This window comes from Nomia melanderi, chromosome 4, assembly GCF_051020985.1.
Source record: "Nomia melanderi isolate GNS246 chromosome 4, iyNomMela1, whole genome shotgun sequence".
Classification (NCBI taxonomy): Eukaryota; Metazoa; Arthropoda; class Insecta; order Hymenoptera; family Halictidae; genus Nomia; species Nomia melanderi.
Window position 1 is genome coordinate 3,608,229 of NC_135002.1, and position 26,706 is coordinate 3,634,934.

General features: G+C 49.3%; 1 protein-coding gene and 1 long non-coding RNA gene across 3 annotated transcripts; one reads left to right on the forward strand and one right to left on the reverse strand.

The window, feature by feature from the left end:
- Positions 1-333: 333 nt before the first annotated feature.
- On the forward strand, positions 334-26,564 carry DCX-EMAP (Doublecortin-domain-containing echinoderm-microtubule-associated protein). Of its 2 annotated transcripts, XM_031993890.2 has the most exons (17): positions 334-510; positions 1,530-1,752; positions 2,481-3,042; positions 3,492-3,669; positions 18,572-18,805; positions 19,080-19,196; positions 20,545-20,776; positions 21,035-21,330; positions 21,659-21,823; positions 21,900-21,995; positions 22,073-22,210; positions 22,349-22,609; positions 22,681-22,938; positions 23,057-23,219; positions 23,313-23,495; positions 23,647-23,742; positions 23,842-26,564. In XM_031993890.2, exons 2-17 carry the CDS (start codon positions 1,617-1,619, stop codon positions 24,108-24,110), a joined length of 3,384 nt encoding a protein of 1,127 aa, XP_031849750.1. In that variant the 5' UTR covers positions 334-510; positions 1,530-1,616; the 3' UTR covers positions 24,111-26,564. The 2 variants fall into 2 exon arrangements, with proteins under 2 accessions (XP_031849750.1, XP_076222832.1); XM_076366717.1 differs by lacking the exons at positions 334-510; positions 1,530-1,752; positions 2,481-3,042; positions 3,492-3,669 and adding an exon at positions 17,885-18,473.
- Positions 7,609-8,521, reverse strand: LOC143174425 (uncharacterized). The gene is made up of 3 exons (XR_012998367.1): positions 8,359-8,521; positions 8,160-8,255; positions 7,609-7,977 (listed from the first exon to the last, which is right to left on the reverse strand). It is a non-coding gene; the product is annotated as an uncharacterized LOC143174425 (long non-coding RNA).
- Positions 26,565-26,706: the final 142 nt, after the last annotated feature.

Here is a 26,706-nt window from a genome sequence, read left to right on the forward strand (position 1 = left end):
GGGTGTTCGTGACCTTAGCCTTCTCCGATCTCGCGTCCCCTTGACGAATCTGTGAAACGTTTCGAGTTAGAGAGGTTTTCCCGGTTGAAATTTAACTTCGCGTTCGGTGAAGCGGTTTTCATGCGAACCGGAAGTGCTTACTGGTAGGAGTACAGGGGTGGTTGGAGCTGGTGAATGTGGAGAGATCCCTTGCGTCAGAGACAAGATGAAGAGAGGCGATCGATCGATCTGCAGTGAACTGCAGTTATAAAATAAAAGTGCATCGTAAGCGTGGAGCCTCCGATCGATCGGGAATCCCCGGCAATCACGCGACACGTGGACGTTCCGCCGGCGTGCCGGAGCGCCGTTTTTTTCCGCCCCGGTTCCGACGGGCGACGGCTCGCGCAAAAACCCGGGGGACCTTGAATCTTCTCAAGAGGAGGAATTCTGGAACGATCCATCAACGTTTTGACAGGCTTCGCTGAACGGACGGACGATCTCGTGGAAGGGAGCCTTCAGTTCACCATTGAGGTACGAGCGAGCAACATCCTCCACGCGAGAACGTTGATTGGAAATTATTTATCGCACGACTTCGATTTATAAATTATTCTTTAATTTCCAAACGTCTCTTTTTGTTCTCTTTCGTTTGTAATCGTTTGTGAGATTAATCCAAGTCCTGGTAAAATTAACAAATTCTGGATGTGCAAGAAGTTAGAATAAATGTAAAGGAAACTACGTGTAACGATGTACGTGAAGTAATATTTTTGCATGTATTGTGCACGGTATACGATTGCAATTCTACGTAGTTGAGGATCACTTCGGAGTACTTTGCGTAATATTGTTGACCAGTAGAACATCGCTTTCGTCGCTTCCATTAGATATACATCAGCAATGTTCTTGTGCTGATTGAGCTTCATTCTGCATTGATTCGCGGATTGCAGAACGTGGCTTAATCGATAAGTTCTTTGTATACTTATCCACAGAACTGATATACATGTACACCCGCCTCCTGAAACAAAATGAATAGACTGCGGATATTTGTACAAATATAGATTTCCGGAGACCAATTAACGGATACCGAAATCGGACGGAAATTCACTGGGTCTACTGACCTTGCTATGTTCATTACGCGTTTTCCAATCAAGCTTCCAAATCTTCAATGATCTACATTTGTCAAATATAAGAAAGTCTTTACGAATGTATTTCCTCAAAACTAGAACTGAAACAAAGCAAAGTTTTCATTTCTGACTGTTCTTAACTCCCGACTCGCGCAACAAAATACTTTCAACATAACAACCATACCATCCTGTGCACCTTTCAAATCAAACTCGCTTCCAGCGTATCAAAACGAAATTAATTTTCACTGAACGATTCCACGAAGCGTCCGGTATATGACACGTTTCATACGTTGGGACTGCTGGGTGCTTAATCGTCTCTGGGATTGCTCGAACGGGTCCGCCGCGGAAGTTGTCAGTCGCGGAGACAACGAGAGCATCCCGGAGACTTGAACGCATGGCAGACGCTAATCTCTACCTTGTCGTTTCTTCCAGGACCGCCTGTCTGATCCCGGGACATCGTGATCATCCGTGCGAACGGGCAGAGGGGCGAGGGAGGCGGAAGGTGGCGGCCTTGCGCCGATGATCGCCGCTGAAAGTCAGTCGAGTTTGCGTGCCGGCTCCAGGCTGGGGCAGTACGAGGAGTTAGCGGGCGACGGAAGCGTGGGTGGCGGCAGCGAGGGCGGTGGAGGCCCCGCAACCACTACCTCCGAGCCAGGTGAGAGAGCTAATTACCTGGGCGAGATAGGAATCATCGTTAGAAGAACAACACACACGAAAAACCAGATCTTCCGGCTGGATACTGGCGCTAAAGTAGCGGGTGGGGAGACGCCGCCGACGCGTAATAATTACCCGCCGCCCCCGACGCCGTTACGGAACGATGATTAAATTTTGTTTAACCTGCCGCAATCGGAGCTGATCGCTCGACGATAGCTCTAAGGCCAGATCCGCGGGCGAGTTTAACCGGTACTCGGAGAAACGACGGTTCCGAGCCGGCTCTGTTTACGGTTACATCGGTCTCGCCGGGTTCCACGTGTTCGCCACCCGTGGGGCGTGGGCATTAACGCAGCTTATCGACGTCGTTAAGCTCCGGATTTTATCTTTGATAATATTAGCTTAAGAGGAAGCGGGCATGGCTCGCCTCGGAAGCTACTCAAGCCATTAAGCCTCGTTTCCATTTGTACAAGCGACCCGGTAGGCCGTTGATAAATTGACAAGCCCAGGCGTACACGCGAGATGACTTTGGTCACGGTTATAAGTCCCGGTTCTCGCGAATCCGCTTAAGAATACTCGATCACTCTTCTTCTTCTCTCGAAGAAGAGTGAGTTTACCTGAAACAATCGCTTCATCTAAAACACTAAATGTTCAAGCGTCAACGACGATTTCATAAGAATCTGAAACATCCGTTCGAAACGTTGGCCAGCTGAGCAACCCTGAAACCCGCAGGTGTAATGAGCAAAGAGGAGAAGGAGGCGCCACGAAACGAAACCTCTCCGAAAGAGTCCGTCAGCGCAGCAACAGTAACTACACCTAGCGGCGTCCCGACGACGGCGTCGGCCGCTGCGACCGTCATCGGCAACGCTACAACCACCACCACCACCACCGTTCCCAACGCGAACAGCAACACGACGCCGACGACGATGCCCGGTGGAGGCGCTCGGAGTGACGATGAACAGGAGGAGGAGGAGGCGGAGGAGGCCGAGGAGGAAGAGGTGGAGGAGGAGGACGACGACGAGGATGGAGTGGAAGTGGAGGGTGGAGCGGCGCAGGAGGCGGTCGGTGGCGGTCTTCTGGCGAACGAGGGTGGGGGTGGAGGCGGCATGGCCGGCTTCTGGAGGCAGAGCAGACCCTCCAGTCCCCGCATGCCGCCTCCGGAGCAGCCGGAGCACAGGCCTAAGAGCCGACACGAGCCGGCGCCCGCGAGATACAACAACCTCGGATACTGGAGGGCCCGTCGTGTCACCTTCTACAAGAATGGCGACCCGTATTTCCCCGGCATCGAGTTCAGGTGAGCTAATCCGCAAACCCGTCGCTCCGACGGGGACGTTCCGCATCCGCCCGCTGGCCCTAGTACCCTGCCAGGGTGCAGGTGGCGTGTCCACGCTCCGTGGCCTTGATTTCGGACTATGAATGAGATCCTCCTTGCGACACGAAAGACACCGGGGATCTATATGATCCCTCGAACGCGTATCAATGCACCGCTACACCCTCGCGACACGCTAAAGTTGATCCTCCTGCGAGGTGGCTTCTTGCTTCACCTCGTGCGCACTGTTAGCGGTTACCTGGAATTGTTGTCATTGTTATTGTGTCAAGGAGGATTTCAGTAACGTAATAATGCGAGAGTCGATGTACTTGGAAAGTATGATTTGTTTAGTTGCATGAGGGTAGTCTTTAGTCTGATGTTAAGTGTCCTTGATTCAGAGGATGACAATGATCTAAACGCTCACGAAATTGCAGGTTCAAGCCGGGACGGGACATCGGTTCCCTGGAGGCCCTCCTGGACAGGCTGTCCCTTCGCATGGACCTGCCCAGAGGGGCGCGACATATCTTCTCCATGGACGGCGACAGGAAACTCACCCTCGACGAGCTCGAGGACGGCGCTTCTTACGTTGTCTCCAGCTACAAAACGTTCAAAGTGAGTCCTCCTCTCGTTATATCCTACGAATGATGCTACCATTGAAGCTATTCGGTCGTAAACTAACGTCTCACGTTCCACCGAGAGAATGTACTGCCAACGGAAACGGGAAGACTCGGTTTACGAGCCAGTATTTTCGATTGCGACTGAACCGACCGGATTCGTATCCTCCGCACGAAAAAGAGAGGCAGCCAATGCTCGTAGGACGACGCAGGGTTCGAAAGAAACGATTCCACCGCTGAAACAGAGAAGTAGAGAAGTCGTTAGCCGCCGCGCCAAGAGGAGAAGTATAGATTTTCGATCGCATTATGCGTCCCCCGGAGGAAATTGGCCGGGAAAAAACGGGGGTCTTAATCGCAGCGGCGGGAAAGTGGGTCGTTCGATCTGATACATTGCACGAAGAAGAAATAAGGTCCTCGGGACACATTGGATCGCGCGGCCGGCCGCGTGTGTGTACACAGATCGAATCGCAGGTAACAATCGCCACGAGGTCCGAGCCGGCAGGGACCGATCTGGTTTAGTGGGCCGTAACTCAGCGCGTGCAAGGACTTTGTAACGCGTAAGGCAAATAGTTCGCTTGCCTGATTCCCTGTAACGTTTCGTATAATTAAATGGCGAACGGGGCGCGGAGGGGGCAGCGTTCACGGTTAATATTCATGAGGGTGCGAGGTCCGACCAGACGTAAACCGCGGTTCCTACGAACGTACGCCGACATTCCTGGGACACGCATACAACGGCGCACATCGATGCCGAGTTTAAGAGGGTCGGGGAACACCGATTTATAAGAAAGCTGCGTACATTGCCGCCAACGATCTTTGTGTATCTGGCCCAGATCAAGGCTCTAAGCGGGACACACGCAACCGCCCTCCGATTGGCTACCTAAAAATGCACATAACCGACGATCGGACGCCTCTCGATCATTCTGAACGGTACCGAGCGAAATCCGATGGAACTGATTCGTCGAGACCCAGAGAGCCTGGCACGTTCCAACCCCTGCAACGTAAATTAAGCGAAACTTACCTCGTAATAAAATGGCAACCGTAATAGCTGCTCATTTTAGATCCGTGTTTTAATAACAGCTTGCGATAAAGATTCTTTTTACTTTATACCCAAGTCACACGGGTACACTTCGTGTTGAACGCGTTGATCGTCGCTGGTTATCGGAGCTGTAAAATTAAATAGACATTTAGCTTCTTTAACGGTAGCTTTTGCCGTTTGCCGAGAAACAAGGTAACGTTTAAGCGTCGATGCTTTTTAATCATTCTACGAATCGAAGTGCATCAGGTTCTTCCGTGTGTTGCTCCGAAGGGTGGCAAACATTTAAATCAGAGGTGTCCGGTTGCTCTTCGAATCATTGGCTCGGAGGTGTAACACGAGCATCCTCGAGGCTTGGTTGTCAGAGAAGTGGTCCAATTAATGGCCGACCCTTTTAACCCGGTTCCGCCGGCGGGGCGTTCATTATTTTTATGATGCTGCTGACAGGGGGGATCGGTTTCAGCCGGTGTTGCGTCATCCGTTAAGGATGGCCCACACCCCAACCTGATTTCCAGGTTTTAGGGTGTGACGGCTCGTTACATGCGCGACGTGTTCATCGTCATACGTTCCCGGCAGTACGCTCGCCTGTGTACGATCCGTTATTTCGATCGGCGCGGTTCTCTCGTGCCGGGTCAACCCTTAATCCGGCAAAGTGGCCGAAGCTTATGCACGATCCTATCGTTCTATGGACTTTGCATGCCGATCGTTTGGATTAGGGTCCGCGGGAATCGGCGGCCGCGGATCCCTGACCCATATTCTTAACGAGAATACATCGCCGGAACGCCTTGACCCATATCACGGATAGAGTAATCGATACCGAGCGGCTCCGCGATTCATATAGTCCACCATGCGACCACTCTCACCCCCTGTAATTAAAAGAAAAGAAAAATGATCGACGCGAAGCTACTCGCGTCGCTCTGAACGCGTCGCGTCGCGTCGCAGTCGGAAGATCGAAACTTTCACTGGGAGCCGAGCGTTTAATAAAGCGTCCAAACCGTCAATTAAAGTTTCTATAGAACTAGTACGCGCGCTTGGTTTTTTATTGCTACCTGCATGCTCAGTTGACTTGAATATCCTGTACCTTTTGTATTCGCGATATTACGACTATTCCTCTGAAACGTAGAATTAGATGACATAACAGTGAGAAGATACTTAAACAGAGCAATAATGATTAAGTTCGACGATTACGTAATAAATGTCAGTGATCGTACAGCAGAGAGAATATCAATTTTCCTTCTGCATCTCAATCGAATCCCGGCGGAACGTTGTTTTGTTTAGGAATTATTCATGGTCCATCGAGTAGTCGATACATCGGCTAAGGGTGTTAAAAGGGTTAAGTAATTCTGGCATTGTTTACCAAAGCCACGTGGCACCGAGGATCGAGGTCTCGAGTAGGTGAATCCTGCGTCGAAATGGTGGGGATCGGAGCGTTTCACTTGGTGGAAAAGAGGGAGCAAGTATTGGTACAAGGAAGGAGGGGGCGAGGAAAGGGCTGGCCGCGGTTGCGCGCCAGCCCCTTGCTTTCCCTCTGCTTTCGATCCTTCCCCTCCACCCTCCGGCGAAACGACAATCCTATAGCGTTTTGCTTGACGCCTCATAATCGTCCACGCTTACTGCTCATCTGCATATTTTTCGCCCTTCCACACGTTTTCCACCTTTCTCTCTCTCTCTCTCTCTCTCTCTCTCTCTCTCTCTCTCTCTCTCTCTCTCTCTCTCTCTCTCTCTCTCTTTCTCTCTATGGATCGCGATAAACGACGCCGTTAAAGGTTCTCACGTTTCGTCGTATTGCATCGCAACGACCTGAATTTCTTTATGCTGTCATTAAAAAACTTATCCGATCCAGAGCGCCGTGGAACCGAATTAATAAGGGCGGGAAAAGTGGGTTGGAGGGTTAATTTGCACTTTCCATGTTTCCTGCCGCGTTCCGACGCTGTATTAGCAACTACGATAGATCTGGATACATTATAATGCGCTGGCAGCCGGGATCGCATGAACCAAGAGAATTTTCAGAACTTCAACGTTTGATTTTCAACAGAATTTTCTTATCAGTGGACATTCTTCAGTACTCTTCCGTTCCCTGCCAAACGTGCTTCTTCAGTTTCTCGCAGCCAAATTGTATTCTTATTTCTCATGAAATACTTGCACACTGAAAAAGAACAACTATAATTCTTGATATAATTAATGAAACATCTTTGCTCCTCTTTACCCCTGGTCACTCGAAGTCTTCACGCGAATCAGAGGCTACAGACAGGCGCAGAGACTCCAAGATTGAAGCCTGGCGTTGCCCGTGATTTTTCAAATTTGTCCACCGCTGATTTTCCATCTCTCGAAGCGTCCCCCAGGAGGCATGAATCACGAAGCAGCGTCGGGAGTGGTGGGACGGCTCGTACTTCCGCCAAGGAGACCGATGCAGGGCTCCTAGCCCGTAGGGCGGCGAGCAAGGGAGAGACCGTATCTCATTGACCGTTGGTCAGCCCCGCAAGGGATCAATAAACACCAAGTTCTCCGCACGGACGATTCACAATCCCGTTTCTACTACTGCCTTTCGGGGCATGACGAAATCGGGTGGGCCGACGTCATTCCTAATTTGCATTTCCAGAAAAATCAGCACGTCAAACCGAGCGCGCGCACTAACGTGGTCGTAGAACAATTCAGAAAACATCATCCGTGCCGTCGCTTTCTTGTCCTCGTTGACGAGAAGATCGATCTTACAGACGCTACGATCCGTCATGAAGCGGTGCGTACTCTGAAATCAAGATTGACCGATCACATTCGATATCGACAGCATAAATTGACTTTTAAATTCGAAGAAAAATCGTGTCGCCTGTATATAGCCGACAGGATCACGAAGACAGAATTGGTAACCGGCGAACGAAGACAGGAAGGAATTAAAGGAACCGCTGATTTCCTATCGGCGAGCATCGTTTTTCTCGAGCACGTGCCGGAAGCGTGGAATCTCCGATGGCACGGAACGCGTTCGCCGGGGTCGGCCAGTTCAAATCAATAGCCCCCCATCGAAGATACTGGATGAACGTCGCCGGCGTGTATTATGTACGCTTGTGGCCGGGGTTTGCAGTAGTAATAAACTGTTACTTCCGACCGCAGCAGTAACACCGTTCGCGAGAGACGGCCAGAACATAATTGATTGCGTCAACTTGCAGCCGCCTCTGATCGGTGCTATATCTTCGACCGGTTTCTCGTCACTTCCGCTCCTCCGCAACGTACATTTTTCACCGTATTATCGGTCCGGCCCGTCGCCTCGCGCCGCGTTGCCTGCGCAGCGATAATATTCAATTATAATTTAACACGTGTGCACGACGTCGATCGGCCTAGAAACCAAGTCGCCCGCGGGCCACTCTGCCTCGCTAATATTTCTGTTTTACAATGTTATCTTCAACCGGCTATCGCCGGGCACGATCTTATTTTACGTTGTAAAATATTAATGCAATAGTTACCTGAGTTTACCGGCTGCGCTCTTAGATGAAACCGACGACGATAAGGTTCTGCGACTATCGTAATTGGCCGCTTTAGCTGAAGTTCCCATGTTGGACCTTTCCAGTTAGATATCTCTGTTTCATTGAATAATGAAACAAGTGTTGCGATCTTTTAGATATTCCGCGGTTAAATTATCGTTCAATGTAATTAACGGTGTACCTTTTAGCCGACTCCAATCAATGTAGAGCAATGTAGCGTTGAATTATTCAGTGTCCGCGCCGTTAGACCGTCCAGCTGGCCACGTGACAGTGACACGGGGCGACGACGCATCGGGCATCGATGTCTCCGAGTTTGATGCCGCCCGCCGTTCGCGCCGCTGTAATTCACGGGAATGTAATATTCGGAGAAAACAATCGTTCGCGAATGTATGAAATACGAAGGAAAATATCAGCAGGTTCACGAAACGCGCCGCCCCTTGCCGTGCCTGGAAATTCTCCTGCGTTATCGTAACGACCTTTATTTCATTCATTGTCACTGCACACACCCTTCGTTATCGAGATCGTAAAACAGGGCCCGGCGCAATCGCACAACGGCTCTATGCGTGAGTCACGGGAGCCTCAAAGGAACAGCAAACTGCCGGAGAACGTTTAACTTCGATCTCGCGAAGTTTCCCTTATCCGCGCGATCTTAAAATCACTGGCGACCCTTGCTCGATTCCGCGATCACGAACCGTTTCGCGTCGCGTATCAGAAGAATCGCCGTAATTGCCGAGTAATCGGAGACTCGAATCCCTCTCGCCGCGGATACGCTCGTTTTCTATTACCTCGTCGGCTATAACCAATACGGGATCGTAATTAAATACAACGCGATCCATCAACCGAGCGAGCGCGTCGGCGAACCGGAGGAGCCGCTCGAAACGGAGAAAAAATACAGGGAAAAGCTTTTACCGTGTTCCTTCTCGCACGAACGGCTCTCCGGCGGCTAATTACGAGCGTGATATACATATAAAGGAGGGGCGTGCTAATATAAATTGCTATCCTTCGGCCCCGCGTCTTTACACATGAATAATCGTCGCGATTGTTTCTTTCTAATCGGCCGGCCGGGCGTATTTCGATGCCGGGACGATCCGTCACGCACACGTTACATGCGCCGTTCTTCATTTTCATATCACGACCGGTCTCGGCCGCGCGCCGCGATAACGAGTCCTCCTTTCCCTCGGCTCGCCGCGGCCGGCCGGCGAGGAGGTCATTCGTTTCCTCCCGCGCCACGTAAATTCATAAGGATAACGCGCGGGACCCTCGTAAGCGGCTCTCCAAAGAAAATAACTGTTGACCGGACTGAAATTCGTGTCGGCCACCTCCACGCCGATTCGTCACGAAGGGACGAGACAGAGAGCGGCTGGCCGGCCGGCCGGCCGGGACACGTAACTGGCCTACATGCGTCACGAGATCTCGTTGCTCGGCCTATTAAAACAAAAATGAAACTTTGTTCGCTTTAAAATATTCCCTGTTCGTGTCATTCCGCGGTAACGCGAACGCCGCGGGACTTCTGCTCCTTCCTTTAGCCTTAATAATCCCTCGCCGAGGAACAGCGAGGGATCCTCGCGCGTCCGCTCTAATTTCCGCGCAACGTATGCGGCGGGAAGCGTTCGACCCTTTCGAGACGGCTGGCGTAGATTCGTAACACTGTACTTTACAACGTGTTGCAAAGTCGAAGTCGCATTGTAGACGGTTCGTATCGCATTGTTCATTTAAAGCGGGAATTTATCCGGAATTGACTTAACGCTAAGAGATACCGAATTCACAGGAGTGACTATAATACTTAACATGTTCATTGTAAATACTACAAGAATAACCGATGAAAATAATAAAATCATTTTCGCCGGCATGTACGCGATGCTCGAGTGAAGCCGCTTCGAAGGGTCGCACGAGAGAGCGTTCATTCCAGAATTCAACTAACCGCTAGACCGCGGGTTTTACGGTCTCCTAGCGTGCGCGGTCGCGCGAGAAATTCATTCCATTCGGGAAACTGAGTCGGGTTTAACGAGGCTCTTACGTTATTCGAAACCGATTGAAACTCTTAACGGTGCGCGCGGATTTCCGTTCGATCCCGGTATCGGCCCGCAAAGGTCGCCGCGTTCGCACGAACAGCCGCAGTCGGCTAATTGAATATTCGAAAATCCGCGCGACGCTCGCGAGGGCTCGGACGGCACGCCGATAACGCGCGCTCGTTGCGTTGATGTATTAATACGCAATCTCGGATCTCGTCCACCCCCCCTGCGCCCCGCCGGAACGAATGTTTCCGTGTCGTAGATTCCCGATCGGCGATAACCGGGTAAATTTAGCCGGTCCGCCGATAAAAATGTAACTATTCCGAGTACGGGGGCAGAGCGTGCAAATGGTCAGCCAGTCCCGGTGCCAGAAAAGTTTGCAAACAGCGTGTGGAAGCGTGGCTGGTTCGAATCAGATCGAGCGGCCGCGCAATTATTCGATAATTCGGTGTGTATCGCCGCCAGGATCGACGTAATAATGTCAATTAACGTCGACCGCCGCCAGGCGTGCGCCTCGTCCGCCGTTTAATCCCGCTACCGCTCGCCGGGGGACGGCTCGCCGACGTCGCTGGATATCGCAGAAATTTACGAGCCCGCGGGGACCGTTTATCGGCGCAAATATTTTTCGTCCACTCGGTCAGCCCGAGCTTGCAATTAATCCGCGACAGCCAGGCATGCAACGTGTTCCCGCCCGCCCCGAAGGCCCGATAAGAACACGATGAAATTTGGGGCGCGATGCGATACACAACGAACCGATAATTATTTCTTTTGCAAACGGATCACGTGTCGCGGGGCCTGCACGCGGCGTGCATCGATAAGCAATTTGTTCGCCGTAAACGTTTCTCGGCCTGTACGTTTGATACGAGCCGAAGAAAGGCCAGGGAAACGCTGATCCAGCTAGCCACTTGCGAAACGCTGTTGTCTCTTGTCACGAACATTTCCAGTGAATTCTGCTCGTGTCCTCGCGATTGGTATTATGATTTCAATGGAGACTGAAGATGCACTGCAACATTTTAATATTAATGATCGGTAATCGTACAACTACGCGATGAAAAAATACTTATCACCGTTAGCTGCATTCGTCGCTACTCCAGTTTCATATAGGATGATTCAAAGCGAATTTTTCAATTAATTTCCAATACGTCTTCCGGGAATCAGCATAAACTTCACGAACGACTAGGAACGCCTGGAAACGTGAGGTCTATGAAGCTTCTTAAAAATATTCTACTCCTAACTGCAAGTATTTCTATCGATCAGTCTTATTCTCACTCCCCTCGAGCAATTCGCAAGCGTCCAGTATCGTTAACCGCCGCGACAGTGAGAGCATTAAGCATTTTCTTCAAGAGTCGCCGCGGAGACAACGAGCGGAGACAGGTTTGTGTGTTTCGCGGGGGTGGCTCGGTTCATTAATCGTTCTACCGCGATGAATATTCATGGGGGGTGAACGAGACTCGAAACGAATGAATTTTCGGGCAGATGGATCGCCCCGCGGACGCCGGCCGTGCTTCCCGAGGAACGGGACCGGCTGTCGGGACCTGTTCGGTGCGTATAGAAACGTGGTCACATGACGTGTACCGATCGACGATATGTAAATCACTGCGGCATCCCGTCTGTGTGGCACTCGTTGCCTTTTATCCCCCCGCGCGCGGCACGCTTGTCGCAGAACGCTCGCAGGACGACCACCCTTGCGTCACACTCGGTCGCGGCACGCTCGCTCGTCACGCACCCCCCGTAATATATGTCAATTACGATCCCAACCCTTGCATGCATAAGCAGCCGCCCTGCCAACGCTGCCTGCGACCACTTTCAAATGAAATATAATCCGTCCCGAGTCGGCGAACGATACCGGCCATGTTGGGGAACCCGTCACTTCAACGGGGGCTACACAGTTCTTTTTATTCCCGGCCGTTAATCATTTAATTAGTTCAGCCACCATGTGCCGACTTGGAGGCGCGACAAATCCCCTTGGTTTCCTTTGGCAAAGAACGCAACGCCATTTTTCTTAGACGTCTAAAGGGAACGAGCTGAATTGAAAGTTTTAGGTTTTCGATTATCGGTAAAATGACAGTGAAAGTGGACTTAGAATGATCGTTGTTTCTTTCGTTTGTTTTATCTGTATTCCCTTCTACGCGGTATTGTTCTCAGTATTTTTATCGATTGTTTCTCCAGTGCATTAAGTAGCCACCGTTAAAGTCGGAGGATTGAAATTCTCCCGCACGGGTTCACCAATGTATTCCGCGCGTTTCCGTCGCAAAGGTACAATAACTCTCATCGCGGGTTCCCGTGCAATTTTTATATTAACGCCTCGACCCGGCACGAAACTAATATTAAGCACGATCGGCGCACGTTCGTCGCGGGAAATCAGGCACACGTGGACGGGCGGAGGGAGATCGCGCGATAGCGCGAATGGAAAGAGAGAAAAAATGTTTCGTGTTAATAGGCCCGGCCGAATTAACCCGACGATCTCGCCGGGAGCGGCTTATCGGCGCGCCGAGGGCCTTATCACCGACCAATTATTGCGGCGCGCGCGTGCATCGAATGGCGTGTAGAAATTCTGTCGCGTATTTCCTCGCTTCCTTTTTCCCTTCTGTTCGTTAGAAGTTCGATTACGTATCGCCGCGACTCGACTTTCAACGCTGTTCGACAAATTCGTTGTATTTCTTTGATATCGAGTCACGTCACGGCTGCGGAACGAGGATGATCGGAAGCTCGATTGATTTCCTCCGCGAATTGATTGACGACTGGCCGGGAGACAGGGGAATCGTCCGTGCGAATGATAATCCATGGTCAATGACCCGCCCCGTCAAAGGTTAAGGGTGGAAGTACAGCGACGCGACCTTTCGCCGGTCTCCGGCTCTCTTATCATCGAGGTAAACGGTCAACAAGGATATTCACCCTCGCTTCGTCGACTGGCGTCTCCATTCATTGAAGAAGCTTCTGATCTTCGTTGCGTTCTGATCGTATCAACCGAGTAGAATCATCGTTATCGAGCTTCTCCGCTTCTAGGGGGTCGAAAGTATAGTCGTTTCGTGTTTGTAAACACCTTCTCGTATATAACAGTAAATATACACAGCGTCCTAGAACAGAGGCATTAGTTAGACGTCCTGCAAACATTTCCTCCTCTTTTAAATAATTACTCGTTTCTTTTAAGGACACTTTTATCCAACCCATTTATTTCTTTCGGCGCAAGGCTACTAAGAAACGGCGACGATTGAAGGTCGCCATTGATTCATGATGCATAGGTAAGTCCGACTCGGCTGACCCATATAAAACAGTCAGTCGAAAGTTTCCAAGTTTCTGACGTTTCCATTCTTCTTTGCTAAGAGGCCACGTGTCCAGGTGTCGATATTAAAATCGTTCGTATCCGTGTCTCCTGTTGTAAGGAGTAACTGCCGTCAGTTTCGGATCACCTGGAACGACGTCGCGAATAAAATGATTAAGGGAAGAATTAACGCGAGGGGTGCACGACCGCGTAAATGCGTGAAAAGGTTAGGGGTTGTAGCACCCATGATGAACTCAGCCTGTGGAGGGTGCACCCACGCGTACTTTCGTTGCACTCTCCATTCGATCGGCGGTGCATACCATCGGCCGGGAAGATTGTTGCACCGTGACCTTGGCCTTGCGCCGAGGACATGCATCGGCTCGCGCGTACGCGCGACTGCGGATCGTAATTTACGAGGCTGTCCTCCTAAATTACGGTGCGAACGTTCTAGACTCTGTGAATGGAGTCCTGCGACTTCCTTCCTCCTTTTTCCGAACCGTTCTTCGGCCGATGGAAACTTTCCTAGGAGTTTGACGATGATTCTTGGCGAACCTGAAAGCAGATGGGGTGTTTCAGTAAAAATAAAATAAGGGTTGTAGTTGAATCATAGCTTCAATGATATTCTAAACTGAAATAGTTCTAGAGAAGAATTAGTGTATTTTATGAGTATCGTTATTATTAAAATAATTGGTATGTTAAAATAATTGATTGATATCTCGGCGAAAGTTGGTCATTTCTTTCCCCTAAAATTATGGTAATTCATTTGAATGCCGCCTTGGGTTCTGACTTGGTAATAGACTCTTATGCATAACTTCGAGGGTGTAGTGGACGACTCCAGGTTTAGTGGTCATTTCTGCTAATCATTGGGAGACGTTATTTATACCTCGGCCGGGTGTTTAGCACAATCTAAGAGGGCGTTATCTGATAGCAATATACTTTCGTCTTAATTATTGTTCCTTTTATGGAGCACGTATCCGAGCGTGATCTATGAGATTTGTAGAACACTACCGGGTTTAGTGAACAGCGGCACGCAATATTCGGTGAACGACGCCGAACTCTAATTTTTTGTCCCGTATCAACCCCCATAATTATGACGAAAATCGTGCGATTAGATAGGGAACGGCACAGTGCCAAGGAATTACACCGAAAGTACGTTAAGCCCTCGCGGCCCGAGATCCGCGATAATTTTTATAAGAGCTGTCGTAGGTCACTGTTCAGTTATAAATGCACGGTTCCAGCGAAATTGAAACTGAAGCGGAGATCGAGAGAGATTCGAGTGCTTGAACCGTGGATATCAACGTCGACGGAAGTAACGGTGAGTGGTCTCGCTCACGGAACAAGCGAGATTTCACCGGACAGTATCTCGGATTCGACGAAAATCTCGCAATAAAAAAATCAAGTTGGATCGCCTTGAATCCCGTACCATTGGTGACTCAAAGGAAAGCACCTCGGTCGTTCGAGGGAAGTCGCCGTTTCTGTGGAACGCAACGGGGCGAAAGTCCTTCCAGATAGTTGCAATAAAGAGGCCGGTAGCCTTGGACGGAATTCACGAGGCTCGTTAAGGGGCCGGCACGTGATTTTCACCGGCGACGCTGGAATTTATGCGGTATTTGTTATTCCAACGGAGACAATTTGCAAACCGAAGAGACGGAGCGATCGTTAACGCTCGCCGATTCGACACTGGCGAATATCAAAATCGGACGCGCTGCCGAAAAAGTAAAACTTCAGCCGTGTTCGACGTTACGCCTGGAATCGAACGACCGCCGGACTAATAAAATACCTCGAAGCCGTTCACGTTTCTTTAGACGAGCGATACTCGTAATGCAACGTCCTTCCCCGAGTTGTTCTTCCGGTTCCGAATTACCGTCAGGAAGCGTGTTTTTTCAACGGTGAGATGTCCCGTTTCCACGACTCGTGCCTCGAGTCCATTAAGAGACAGCCGCATGGCCACTCGGATTATATTGTCATGAGTACTTATTAAGTCCTGCCAAGCCCTTCGCTCTGCGGTACCGAGAGTCCGGGAAATGTCCATTGTGTTTATTTTTAGAGGAACGTCCGTCACGGTTCGCGGCGACTCGCCCATCCCTTCGCGCGTGGAACAGAGGAAATGTATTATTAGTTACATCGGAAATCAAAGGATTTGATGAAACATCGCTCTGATTGATTATGGGAGGAGTGCAAACAGTAGAGAAAGATAATCTACCTGATTATTATTGTAATGTAGTTGTGCTCCACGAAATAGAGAAATCCACGATTCTTATTATTCTGACCGAGATTCCTGTGAGACAATGTTTTCGATTAGCGAAAATTGTTAATCGTAAGTAGAGTATTAGAGAGATTTTGAAGGATAAATTAACATAGTTTCGATAGAAAGAAAACAAAGGCGACCTCAACAAGGGTTAAGCTTACGTCACACAGAGGATAGGCTGCCGGAAGGGTTGCTCGTGTGTGTGAGGGGGTGGTCTGACCTTCACCCTGTGTTAATCTATGCTTCCATTATCATACCAATCCCATCAAAGCTGGCATAGCTTCGCGACTGCACGACGATGAATCCGGTTATTGGTCGGCCGAACCATTTTTCAATGAATATACCGTTTCGGAACTATACCTTCGACTTCCTCCGCAAACTGGAAACAAATTCTCTTTAATTCGTGCCACCCGCGAGAACTCTTCGAAATGATGTTCTCGATTACAAAAGCTTGACAGTACCATTTTTCCATCAAACAGATCCACTGCGATCCCAGCGCAAATTGCACTTTTAATCTGATTATCGTCAACCGTGAAATGTCGCATGCAACGGTTTGAATTTTTATAAATTACAAATGAACCGTTGATAAATTGCCAACAGTTATAGTAACCGACGGTGACAAGGTCATCGAATCCCCGGGCGCGCTGCTTCGGGAACGTGCGTGTCTCGAATTCATAAGTCGCTTTATTAGACTATTAGCCTCGGTTACATTTTTTTCCGCCCCTCCCCGGCCCGCTTTGAATATCGATCCCATTTAACCAATCAGCGTAATTGGTCAAACGCGATGCCATTTTCCGCGAACAGGAAATTCAGGAGTCGAACTGAACCCCCGCGAAAGGGGCGTGGGCATCCTTAATTCCGAGGAACGCTTTCAGGTCCCTAACCAACCCTCGTTACCGGGTGTCCATCAGAATTTCCAACTGCCAATCACAATTTGCTCCTTACGGCGGTGGATAGCGCTGAAAGTATATCCGGGTCGATCCTCCTGTCAATTTTTGGGGAAGCTCTAAAACCCATCCCTCGCTGTCCAATTGGGGACGAGAGTCGTTAGGTGACTGTGCTGTAAAAGATTGATAGTCGCATCAGTAAATGGGGATGATATAGTGCTTGGTCTACCTCTAGGCTGGATAAATAAAAATTGGACCTAAGTTAAGTGTGGAATTTAGTTTGAAAAATCTCTCCTTGTGCGCGCTATAAAATCAAATAATGAAGTGTATACTCGTTAAATGCATAAATAATGCATAAAGCGAAACGAAGAAGAATTACATATTTGTCTCAAAAAATAAATAATCCGTCGTTGAAAAAGTTAGCACCATTAAGAGTTTTAAGATGACGTGTATACTCGTCAAACACAGTTAACTGGTTAAGAGATACGAGGAATAATCGCAATGATAAATATTGACTGACGACTGACTTGTTCTGTACGTCAGACAATCATATTAACCATAACGGACCGGAAGTATTTCATACCGCGAAAAAATACCATAACATAGGTGACAATTGGAAAGAAATTCACAAAAGTGACCTAGAATAATAATTAACATGTTAATTGTAAATATTACAATAACAATGGTAAAAATAAGTAAAATTACCGTGTCGCTTATATGGCATTGCTCCGTTAAGGGCGAAACTTCGAACCGAATATACCCCAGTGGAATAATAACCAACTAAGGGTAATTTTCGGAATCCCCCGAAAGATTCTGCCGAGAGACTAGCAGCCCAAAAATATCCGCAAACCTCCAGAAATGTCCATGGGTCAAACTTGAAAATTCTAAAATACTTCGGCAACCCTGTCATTCGAGCTATATTCGTCTACAATGTAAGGCGGGAGAACGTCGAGAGTCTCGTTACACGAAGGAAATCTTTCGCGTAAGGTCATCGCGAAAAACGGTGGCGGGTGGTTACGATAAGTCGGTCATGAAACGCTGTTTACGACACGCGAGAGATAAAAAGGTGGAAGTTCCGCGGCGGAAAGGGGGAATGAAAATTGGCGTCATTTCGAAATTTTCGGCCGGGAATCTTGTGACTCGGCCAACACCGACTCCGGGCAAGGGGTGGGCGGGTGTTTGTCCTTGAGACACGATGGCTCTCCGCGAAAGCGGGGATGGAGGGTAGGGGATGTTGCAGCCCGGGGGCTGGTTCTCGAGCCGAATGGCACACCCCGCCTCCAGTTGTCCATCGAACACTGTCGGGGGTGCACCTAGTGGCCACAACCCTCTCCGGACAATCGTATCCCTTCGACGGCCACGTTTTCGATCGGTTCCACGGCGACTCGTCGGATGGTCAACGTTCCCCGGCGTTAGCCAGATTCTCTACTCGAAACCGCCGCTCTCGAACAGTTCCGATCGGTCCGAAGTCTTCCAACGCGAGTTTCCACGATCGAGGAACGGCAGACGACGACGATTCGCCCGGAGTATTGGGAACGCCGTTCGGAGATCGCACGAGGTGGTCGTACGACCGAGTGATTCGTCGTGATACCAAGTGAACGAGAAAATGTGAGATCTGTGATCGGGCTTGCCTTGGCAACTGATCGTCGGAGTGCGTATCGTTTCGCGGGGGGCAAACAGTGATTTAGGTTCACCATTGAGTCGGCAAGTTCCTCGTCCCGCTCGGACCTGGAGCCGGACTTTGTCGCCGGCTGCGAGAAGGCGGACTCCTTTACCGATTCCGAGCTAGAATCCTGCGGCCCCGAGTCTTGGGAGGGTTGCGACAGCTTCGTCGTGTTAATGAGCGACTCGTTTGAAGTTATCTCGCTGCCGGCCGATATGTTGCAGGTCCTCCATGTCCTCCTACGATAGTACACGTTCGGTAGAGCATCCCTGTTCGAGGCTTAGCATTAAATTACAATTGTTTTCGATTCGAATACCAACAGCCGGCCAGCTACGGGAAGAAGAACAACACTTGGTACACCAGCCCGAGTGGCGGAGGCAGCAGGGGTGGAGCAGGTGTCGGCGGAAGTGTCGGAGGCTGGCAGAGCAGACCGCCAGCAGTGGCGAGTCTCAGCAGGAAAGCTTCCATCACTGATGAAGCACCACCCCCTGGAGGTGGAAAGCCTTCCTCCGGACGCGTCATACGAATCGTCAACAACCACGATCACACTGTCCAGGTGATTGGAAAGATAATGAAAATGTTGCAAGTAAAACGAAAGCAATCGATTTGTCGGGTGGAGGAATAGAGCCTAAAGCTTTCATTTGGAATACAAAGTTGTATGTTTGAAGTTACTTTTAGAAGATCACTAGTTCTTTGATTGTTTAAAGAGAAATAACAAGGATATTCGTAGAAAGATATTGCAATTATAGAGTGTAGATTGATCATTGTCTTTAGGAATGCAAGTATGAAAGGATCGCTGTTTTACTGAATTTTTTTTTACGAATTTCCAGTGCCGCGTTCTGCTCAACCTCCGCACCTCGCAGCCGTTCGAGGAGGTATTGGAAGACCTTGGACAGGTGTTGAAGATGAATGGGGCCAAGAGGATGTTCACAGTTTCAGGTCAAGAGGTAAACGCATTTCGATTATTCAGGTATCCCTCGCGCGGCTGAGACCAACGGGAACTAAACCGCCCTCCATTCCGGCGGCGCACAGCCGCGGTGCTCGGGTGCTCCTAATTCGAGTCCACCTTCGAAATCGTCCAAACAAGTGACGCAAGATTATGATCGATACGTTCGTACATTCGTGGACGACTCGAAACGTGGGCGACTCGAAAGTTTATCAGTGATTTATGCAAATCCGAAGACATTGGCTCGGCATCGTACTTATAAAATCTGCTTGAATAATGTTTGTCCATAAATATGCATGGGCCGGCGGGGGCAGAAGCGTCGAAACGAAGCGTGACGATATCGGGGTCGACTTCTTGACTCTAAATGGAATCGGGTCGCCGCTTAAATCTCCCATGAATCGTTTTGGATCGTTCTACCCTCGTTCGTGGCCGCTAAAACGAAAACGTTGAATCTGATATAGAAATTCGTTACCTATTGAACGGTTGAAATTTATTTAGAAAATAATTCTGATAGCGAGGAAAAATAAGATTAATATCTTTGTACTAAATAGTTTATTAAATAAGATTTAGAAATTATTTCTTACCAGAGTAAAAAATTAGATGAAGCTGGAATATCCTTTGTACAATCACAATGGAAAGTATTCAATGAGAACGTAGTTTCTGCTGTTTCTAAGTCACATGTTCGTTTGAATGTCATCGCAATTAATTCCCTGATTGAAATTCTCAGCTTGAAAACCGATTACGCGATTACACGTTACGTTACATGATTTGGGGGGCGGTTTAACCACAAGTGGGTCGGAGGCCCCCGTGAAAAAGGTCAGAGATCCATCTTTTCAGGTCACGACCGTATATGAATTTCAAATTGGCCAATTTTCTCTAGCGAGCATTCGGCTGCCCTGTACATCATCGTATACGCCCAGCTATGTCTACGTCAACAGTGACGTTGGCGATACGATCCCCTGCATGAAGAAATGTCTTGGTTCATTCATTTTAACACCACTGCCCCTCGCACTGCCTCCTTCTATTTTTCTTTGGTATACTATTAGTCATGCACTGATTACATCTGCAATATTCGAAGGAACCGTTTCTTGCCACCTCTTTATATCAACCCCTGTCAGACTAGAGTAGCTTCTCTAGCTTTTCAGTAACAAAGCATTGAGGACGTTACATCTGTAATCAAGATTATCATATAAGAATTCCAGTTTAACAGAGATATTTATCAAAAAGGCCAGTCTCTCTAGGATTATTATCCTCAAAAATCATCAGTCTTCATAGCTCCACGTAACATGTATATAACAATATACAAAGTGAATTGTCACGAGAATTTCATGTTTCTCAACTGCCACCAGGTAAGGAGTTTCTCTCAGTTGAGGAACGAATTCGCGGACGTGGACACGTTTTACTTGGGCACCGGTTCCGGTATAGGGATAGTTGGTACAGTCACGGCGTCCCCGGCGAGAAGATCGAGGTCGAGGGGTCCACCCACCGTCGTCGAAGACATAGGTCGCCAACGACGAGCGCGTAGCAAGAGCAGACCCCGGGCTTTGTACGCCCCTGACTCTGACGTCGTCCGAGTAAACGGTTCTCCATATCATTCGTCTATTCGTTACATGAAATTAACCCCTTCAGGCTCTGCTTACATTTCGATACTAAACGATTAAGATCAGAATAGAATGTTAAGTAAACTTTCGCCAAAATTGACGTTACGTCTCATTGTATTTTGATAACGATCTAACAGTGAAGCGGATATGCCTAAATGGCGATCAAGGCTAGTCCTTAAGGGGTTAATATTCTACGTAAATCAATCGATTGACGAACGTATTCCTCTCGCGTGAACAGATTACAGCGTCGTAGAGGTGCTACGCGACGAGCCAGCAAGGGTGACGATCAGAGGCCTGAGAAGGTCCTTCTATCCACCCTCTCACCTACCCCCGGTGGACAACTCGCCGCCGGACAAGAAGCTGCAACTCGAGTGGGTTTACGGGTATCGGGGAACCGATACACGGAGAAATCTCTGGGTTCTGCCCAGCGGAGAGCTTCTCTATTACGTCGCTGCCGTGGCTGTTCTCTTCGACAGAGAGGAAAATGCACAACGGCACTACGTTGGCCACACAGAGGACATCACGTGCATGGAGGTAAATAGGCTGTCCTTGAATTGCCGCTGTCCCTGGAGAAAAGATTGTCCGTTGAATCCGATATAAAAGTAGCAGACACGAAAAGGTTATTTCGATACTTTAAGCGAAGAAGAATAACAGAAGTTTTTGGAAAGTTTGTTCAGCTTACGTCGGGTGCCATTCTGTTTAAAATTAGTGAAGGGACTTTCAATGGCCAACAGATGAATGACTGTTAGCGCTAGCGCTTAGTTTGCTCTGTGGAACACTGATTGCTAGCTGTAGTACCATCGCCTTTTGTCAAGATGAACAAGCGAGTAACATCGTGTGTATTTAACACGTCACTCGACAGGTTCACCCAAGCAGGGAGCTCGTGGCGTCGGGGCAAAAAGCCGGCAGACATAGAAAGGCGCAGCCACACGTTCGCATATGGTCAACAGAGACCCTGCTCACCCTTTACGTGTTCGGGATGACTGAGTTCCAGATGGGCGTCTCAGCGTTGGCGTTTTCACAGCTGGTGAAGTATCGTGTCCGCGTGCACGCGACGTATCCGAATAAAAGAATCGTTTAACGTTTCACGTGTTCGCACACAGAACGGCGGCAGTTACGTGTTAGCGGTGGACGCCGGCAGGGAGGCGATACTCTCGGTGTGGCAGTGGCAATGGGGCCACTTATTGGGCAAAGTAGCGGTAAGCTCTTCTGAAACGAATCGACCGATTTAAATCTCAAATGGGACTCTTGATGAATTATACAAATTCTACGACAGACCATGCAGGAGGATCTAACCGGCGCAGCGTTTCACCCCCTCGACGATAATCTCTTGATCACGCACGGTCGAGGGCACTTGACTTTCTGGAACCGACGGAAAGACGGTTTCTTCGAGAGGACTGATATCATTAAACCAGTAAGAGTTAATTGATCGACCTGCTCGCATCGCTATCTTGCTGTATACATAGTACTGCATTGGTTTAAACAAAGCAGAAAATCGTCTATCGCTATAATTGCGAGTAATTGTATCACTGGTAATTAATTTCTGTTTAAGCCATCCCGTACCCACGTCACGAGCATCCAATTCGAGCAAGACGGGGACGTCGTAACAGCCGACAGCGACGGTTTCATCACTGTCTACTCCGTGGACGCGGATGGCGCCTACTTCGTTCGAATGGAGTTCGAGGCGCACAATAAAGGCATCAGCTCTTTGGTGATGTTGTCGGAAGGCACTCTGCTCTCCGGCGGAGAAAAGGATCGCAAGATCGCCGCGTGGGACTCTCTACAAAATTACAAACGTATCACCGATACAAAAGTATGAAATTCTTGAACACAATGTTTCTTGACGCTTCCACTCAACAGGGATCTTAATTAATATATTTTTAGCTACCGGAAGCTGTCGGTGGTGTGCGTAGCATCTATCCCCAGCGACCCGGACGAAACGACGGAAATATATACGTAGGCACCACGAGAAATAACATCTTGGAAGGCTCTCTTCAGAGAAGATTCAATCAGGTCGTGTTTGGTCACGGTAGACAGTTGTGGGGACTCGCGGTGCATCCTGACGACGAGGTGTTCGCCACGGCCGGTCACGACAAGAACATCGCTTTATGGAGAAGACATAAACTTTTATGGACGACGCAGGTAACGTGTAATTGGTAGACTGAATATAGATAAGAGTCAAAGAAGATATCCGCAGTGCAGAGTCACCTTATTTCCTCCATACGCTGAATAAAAGTCTGAACGTTATCGAATCTTTCAGGTGGGTTTCGAGTGCATTTGCATAGCATTTCATCCCTTCGGAGTGGCTCTCGCAGCTGGATCCTCCGAGGGTCACCTTCTGGTGCTCGCAGCGGACACCGGAACGGCCGTGGCTACCCTAAGAGTCTGCGGATCGCCTTTGTCTTGTATTGGCTACAATCCAAGTGAGTCGCTACTTCGAAAAAGCATTCCTCTGTCTTCTGCGATGAATAAAACAACAAGATGATCGATCGTTTCGCAATGTGCCTGTTCGACAGCCGGAGAGATAGTAGCGATGGGCTCCCAGAATGGCAGCGTGTACCTCTTCAGAGTGTCTAGAGATGGATTCTCGTACAAGAAGAGCAACAAAATCCGGGGAACGCAGCCGTTGGTCCAGCTCGACTGGAGTTCGGACAGCAGGTTCCTCCAGACGGTGACCCAGGACTACGACTTAGTCTTCTGTAATGTCCTCAGCCATCGGAGTAGAATCTACAATCACGCCATTAATGAATACACTGCGGACATGCATCTATTGTTACAGCATCTATATTTGCATGCTTATCCGCAGTCCACGGACGAAAGAGTAAACATCATGGAAAATGTTATTTACAGGGGACGTGAAGGCTTTATCTTCGGAGAAGAGTCCGTTGGTGATGAAGGACGTGAAGTGGTACACTCACAACTGCATGGTCGGCTACATGGTGTCCGGTGAGTGACAATCTACGCTGGGATGCTACTGCTGAGTGAATGAAAATAATAATATTCAACGAGTGCTCGCACGATTTCGCAACGAATTAAATTTCACAGGAATGTGGAACAACCGCTATTATCCGCTAACGACCGTGTTAACCACGTCGAGCAGATCGGCGGCCCACGACATGCTGGTTAGCGGTGACGCGGAGGGATACCTGAGACTCTTCAGGTACCCGTGCACCAGCGCGAAGGCCGAGTACGTCGAGGAGAAAGTGTACAGCTCGCTGGTGGCGTGCGCCAGGTTTCTCTACAACGATCAGAACGTGGTCACAGTCGGTGGAACCGACGCCGCGCTGATGCTCTGGGAACTGGTCGACGAATAGACGCCCGAACACCGTTCCGACGGAGCCGTTCATTCGTTCAGGTCTCAGGCAGACCGTTGATCGCCGATCGATCCACGATAACACGCGACAACGACATTTTTCATACCGACGATCTAGCGAATTGTTATCTTATCGCCGCGTCCGGCAACGCTTAAGGACGCGTCACGATCCCGAGGAGACGCTCGCTCGAAGGAGCCGCCTCTTTCGTAAGAATCCGTAAGAATCCGTAATAACGGGCGCTGGAACTGTTTAGCGCTTTTTGCACCGTATTGTACAGCCGGTGACATTTCACGTATTCCCGGCGGAATCTCGTGCGACAGCCGCGCGATCATCGTTTCCCCCCCTCCCCCCATTGTAGCCGTGAAAGCGGACCCCGATACCCATCGGATAAGGTAATTACTGTTTTGACGAAGGGAAGATACGATCTGCTAACGAGCACCGTTCAAGCGGTCGATTATCTTCGCGACGATACTTTCATTTTTTCACTGTGGACACGACCGCCCGCCGCGTATTTGTGACACCGTTGTTCTCGCGACGCTGTTCGGGCTTTTCGGAAGATACACGTATCTTACAGGTAATCGGGTAATCATAGAAATTGTTGTCTCTCCCTCGTCGTCGCGTGTCCCGCAAACCGGGACACCGACGATGGGAGCAGGACGGAGTCTCTCGTGGATTACGTTAGCATCTTCCATGCTAAATTCGAGTTTTCACATTGAAACGACGAGAAAACGGAATTTTCTATTTAGCGGAACGATATTCTGGCTATGGGGATAATCGGATAGACGAGTTGTCGAGAGAAGAAAATCGGGGAGAGACGATTAGACAATATTGACAGGATATTGTGGACGCTGTTCGCGGACGCGAGGCAGCTGAGTCGTTCGACAGACACGGAGAACAGTGGTTCGCGGAGTCCGCGGCTTCTTCGGAGGCCACGGGCTCGTTCGCCGAGGAAGATAACCGGGGGACAAGAGGATATATCTTCCCTTCTTGTTCTCCGCGATGGGCGTTTGCCGCGATAGCGCGTTATCGCACGCCGCTATGGACGCGGTGCACGTTGGGAGCCGTTCGATGGTAACGAGTACGATGTAGCGAGCCGCGTGACACGCGCGTTTAGAGACAATTTAACACGGAGCATTTAAGAGAGACACGCGCGTTCAGGAGCGCGCGCGATCGGGGCGCTGGCGCCCCTTGGTAGTCATTAAGCGACGAACAATAGTTGTGATCCCGGCGCGACGGGAATTATTTAACGGAAGCGAAACAAAAAAAAAAAAAGACAAAACTACAAACAAACCACATTCACGCACCCATGTAAGGGCACGACGGTTCAACGTATTTATTCTTCAGACGTTTTTTCGAAGATCCTAGGGAAATTGCTGTTGCGGGTCAACGCGCCTCACCGTCGGTGCCTCCCCCTTTTGTTCACCGTTTCTAGATGGAACAGACGCGGACGGAGGATAGAGTTATACAGAGTTTAAGCGACATGTTACTATAAATGAGATAAATATGTAGACTTAGGGACACAGAGGACACGAGAATCTTGTCATGTTAGTCGCGGTAGGCCGTAAACACGGGATCGTCACTGCCAAGGCATCGAATTTCGAAATTTCTTTCGACACGTCGTCCGTGTTCTAATAACGAGCCTCCTGCGAGCGACGTTGGCTCAGCGGGACCGCCGTCGGAGCAGGATTGATCTCTAGTTCACTTTGATCGATTGAAGATCGCTCTACAAACCGAAGTCCTTCGTAAAGATGATTTCAAGTTACAATATTTCAGGTACACTTAATTACCAGTGAATCGTTCTTCCCATCATTTTTCGAACATTGTTAAATTCTTTCAAAAAGTAATCACCCGTGCTTCACAGTAATAAGCATTCTTCTTCAACTTAAATTTCTAACAGAGAACCAAGGGATGGAAGGGCTGTAAAGCGACCGGTGACTAGAAGTAGCTTTGCTCCGACCGCAGTCCCAACTGCCGCACGCATTGTTAGGACCTCCATTTTTTACGTCCGACGCGCAATTTTGTAAAACGGGAGCAGTCGGACCGGAGGTTGTTCGTCCACGATCGATATCAAAGCTTCGCGCCGCGCGCAAGTTAGCGAGCGATTCGTTAAATCGTTTGCATCATCGCGTCTCTATCCCGCTTGTGTCGCCCGGGCAGGCGACGCGCTCGGGGAGTCCCGCGTTTACCGGAAGCACCGTTTACCGACGCGTTTCCCAATTGTTCGACGCGTATCTCTCCCATGACGTTCTCGCGTCGCTGATGCAAACGAGTTAACACGAGCGGAGAAAATCGCCGAACGTCGGGCGTCGCAGGCAGGACTGAATTTTGCTCTTCGATGCACCCTGAAAAACAAAGAAAAAGAAAAAACATAGAACGAGAACGATTCAAACGATTCCCCGTAATCTTTAGCGTAAAGACGTAAACAGTGTAGAGAAGCTATCTTACTACAATAAATTCTGCACATTAGGTACACGACGACTTCATCTCTCCCGCTGTTGTTCCTTTGACCCTAGAAAAGTGATCAGAACAGTTCCTGGTGAAACGAAGAAGGTCGAGGAGGAATGAAGGGAGTGTACAGAGGTATAAAGATCATTCC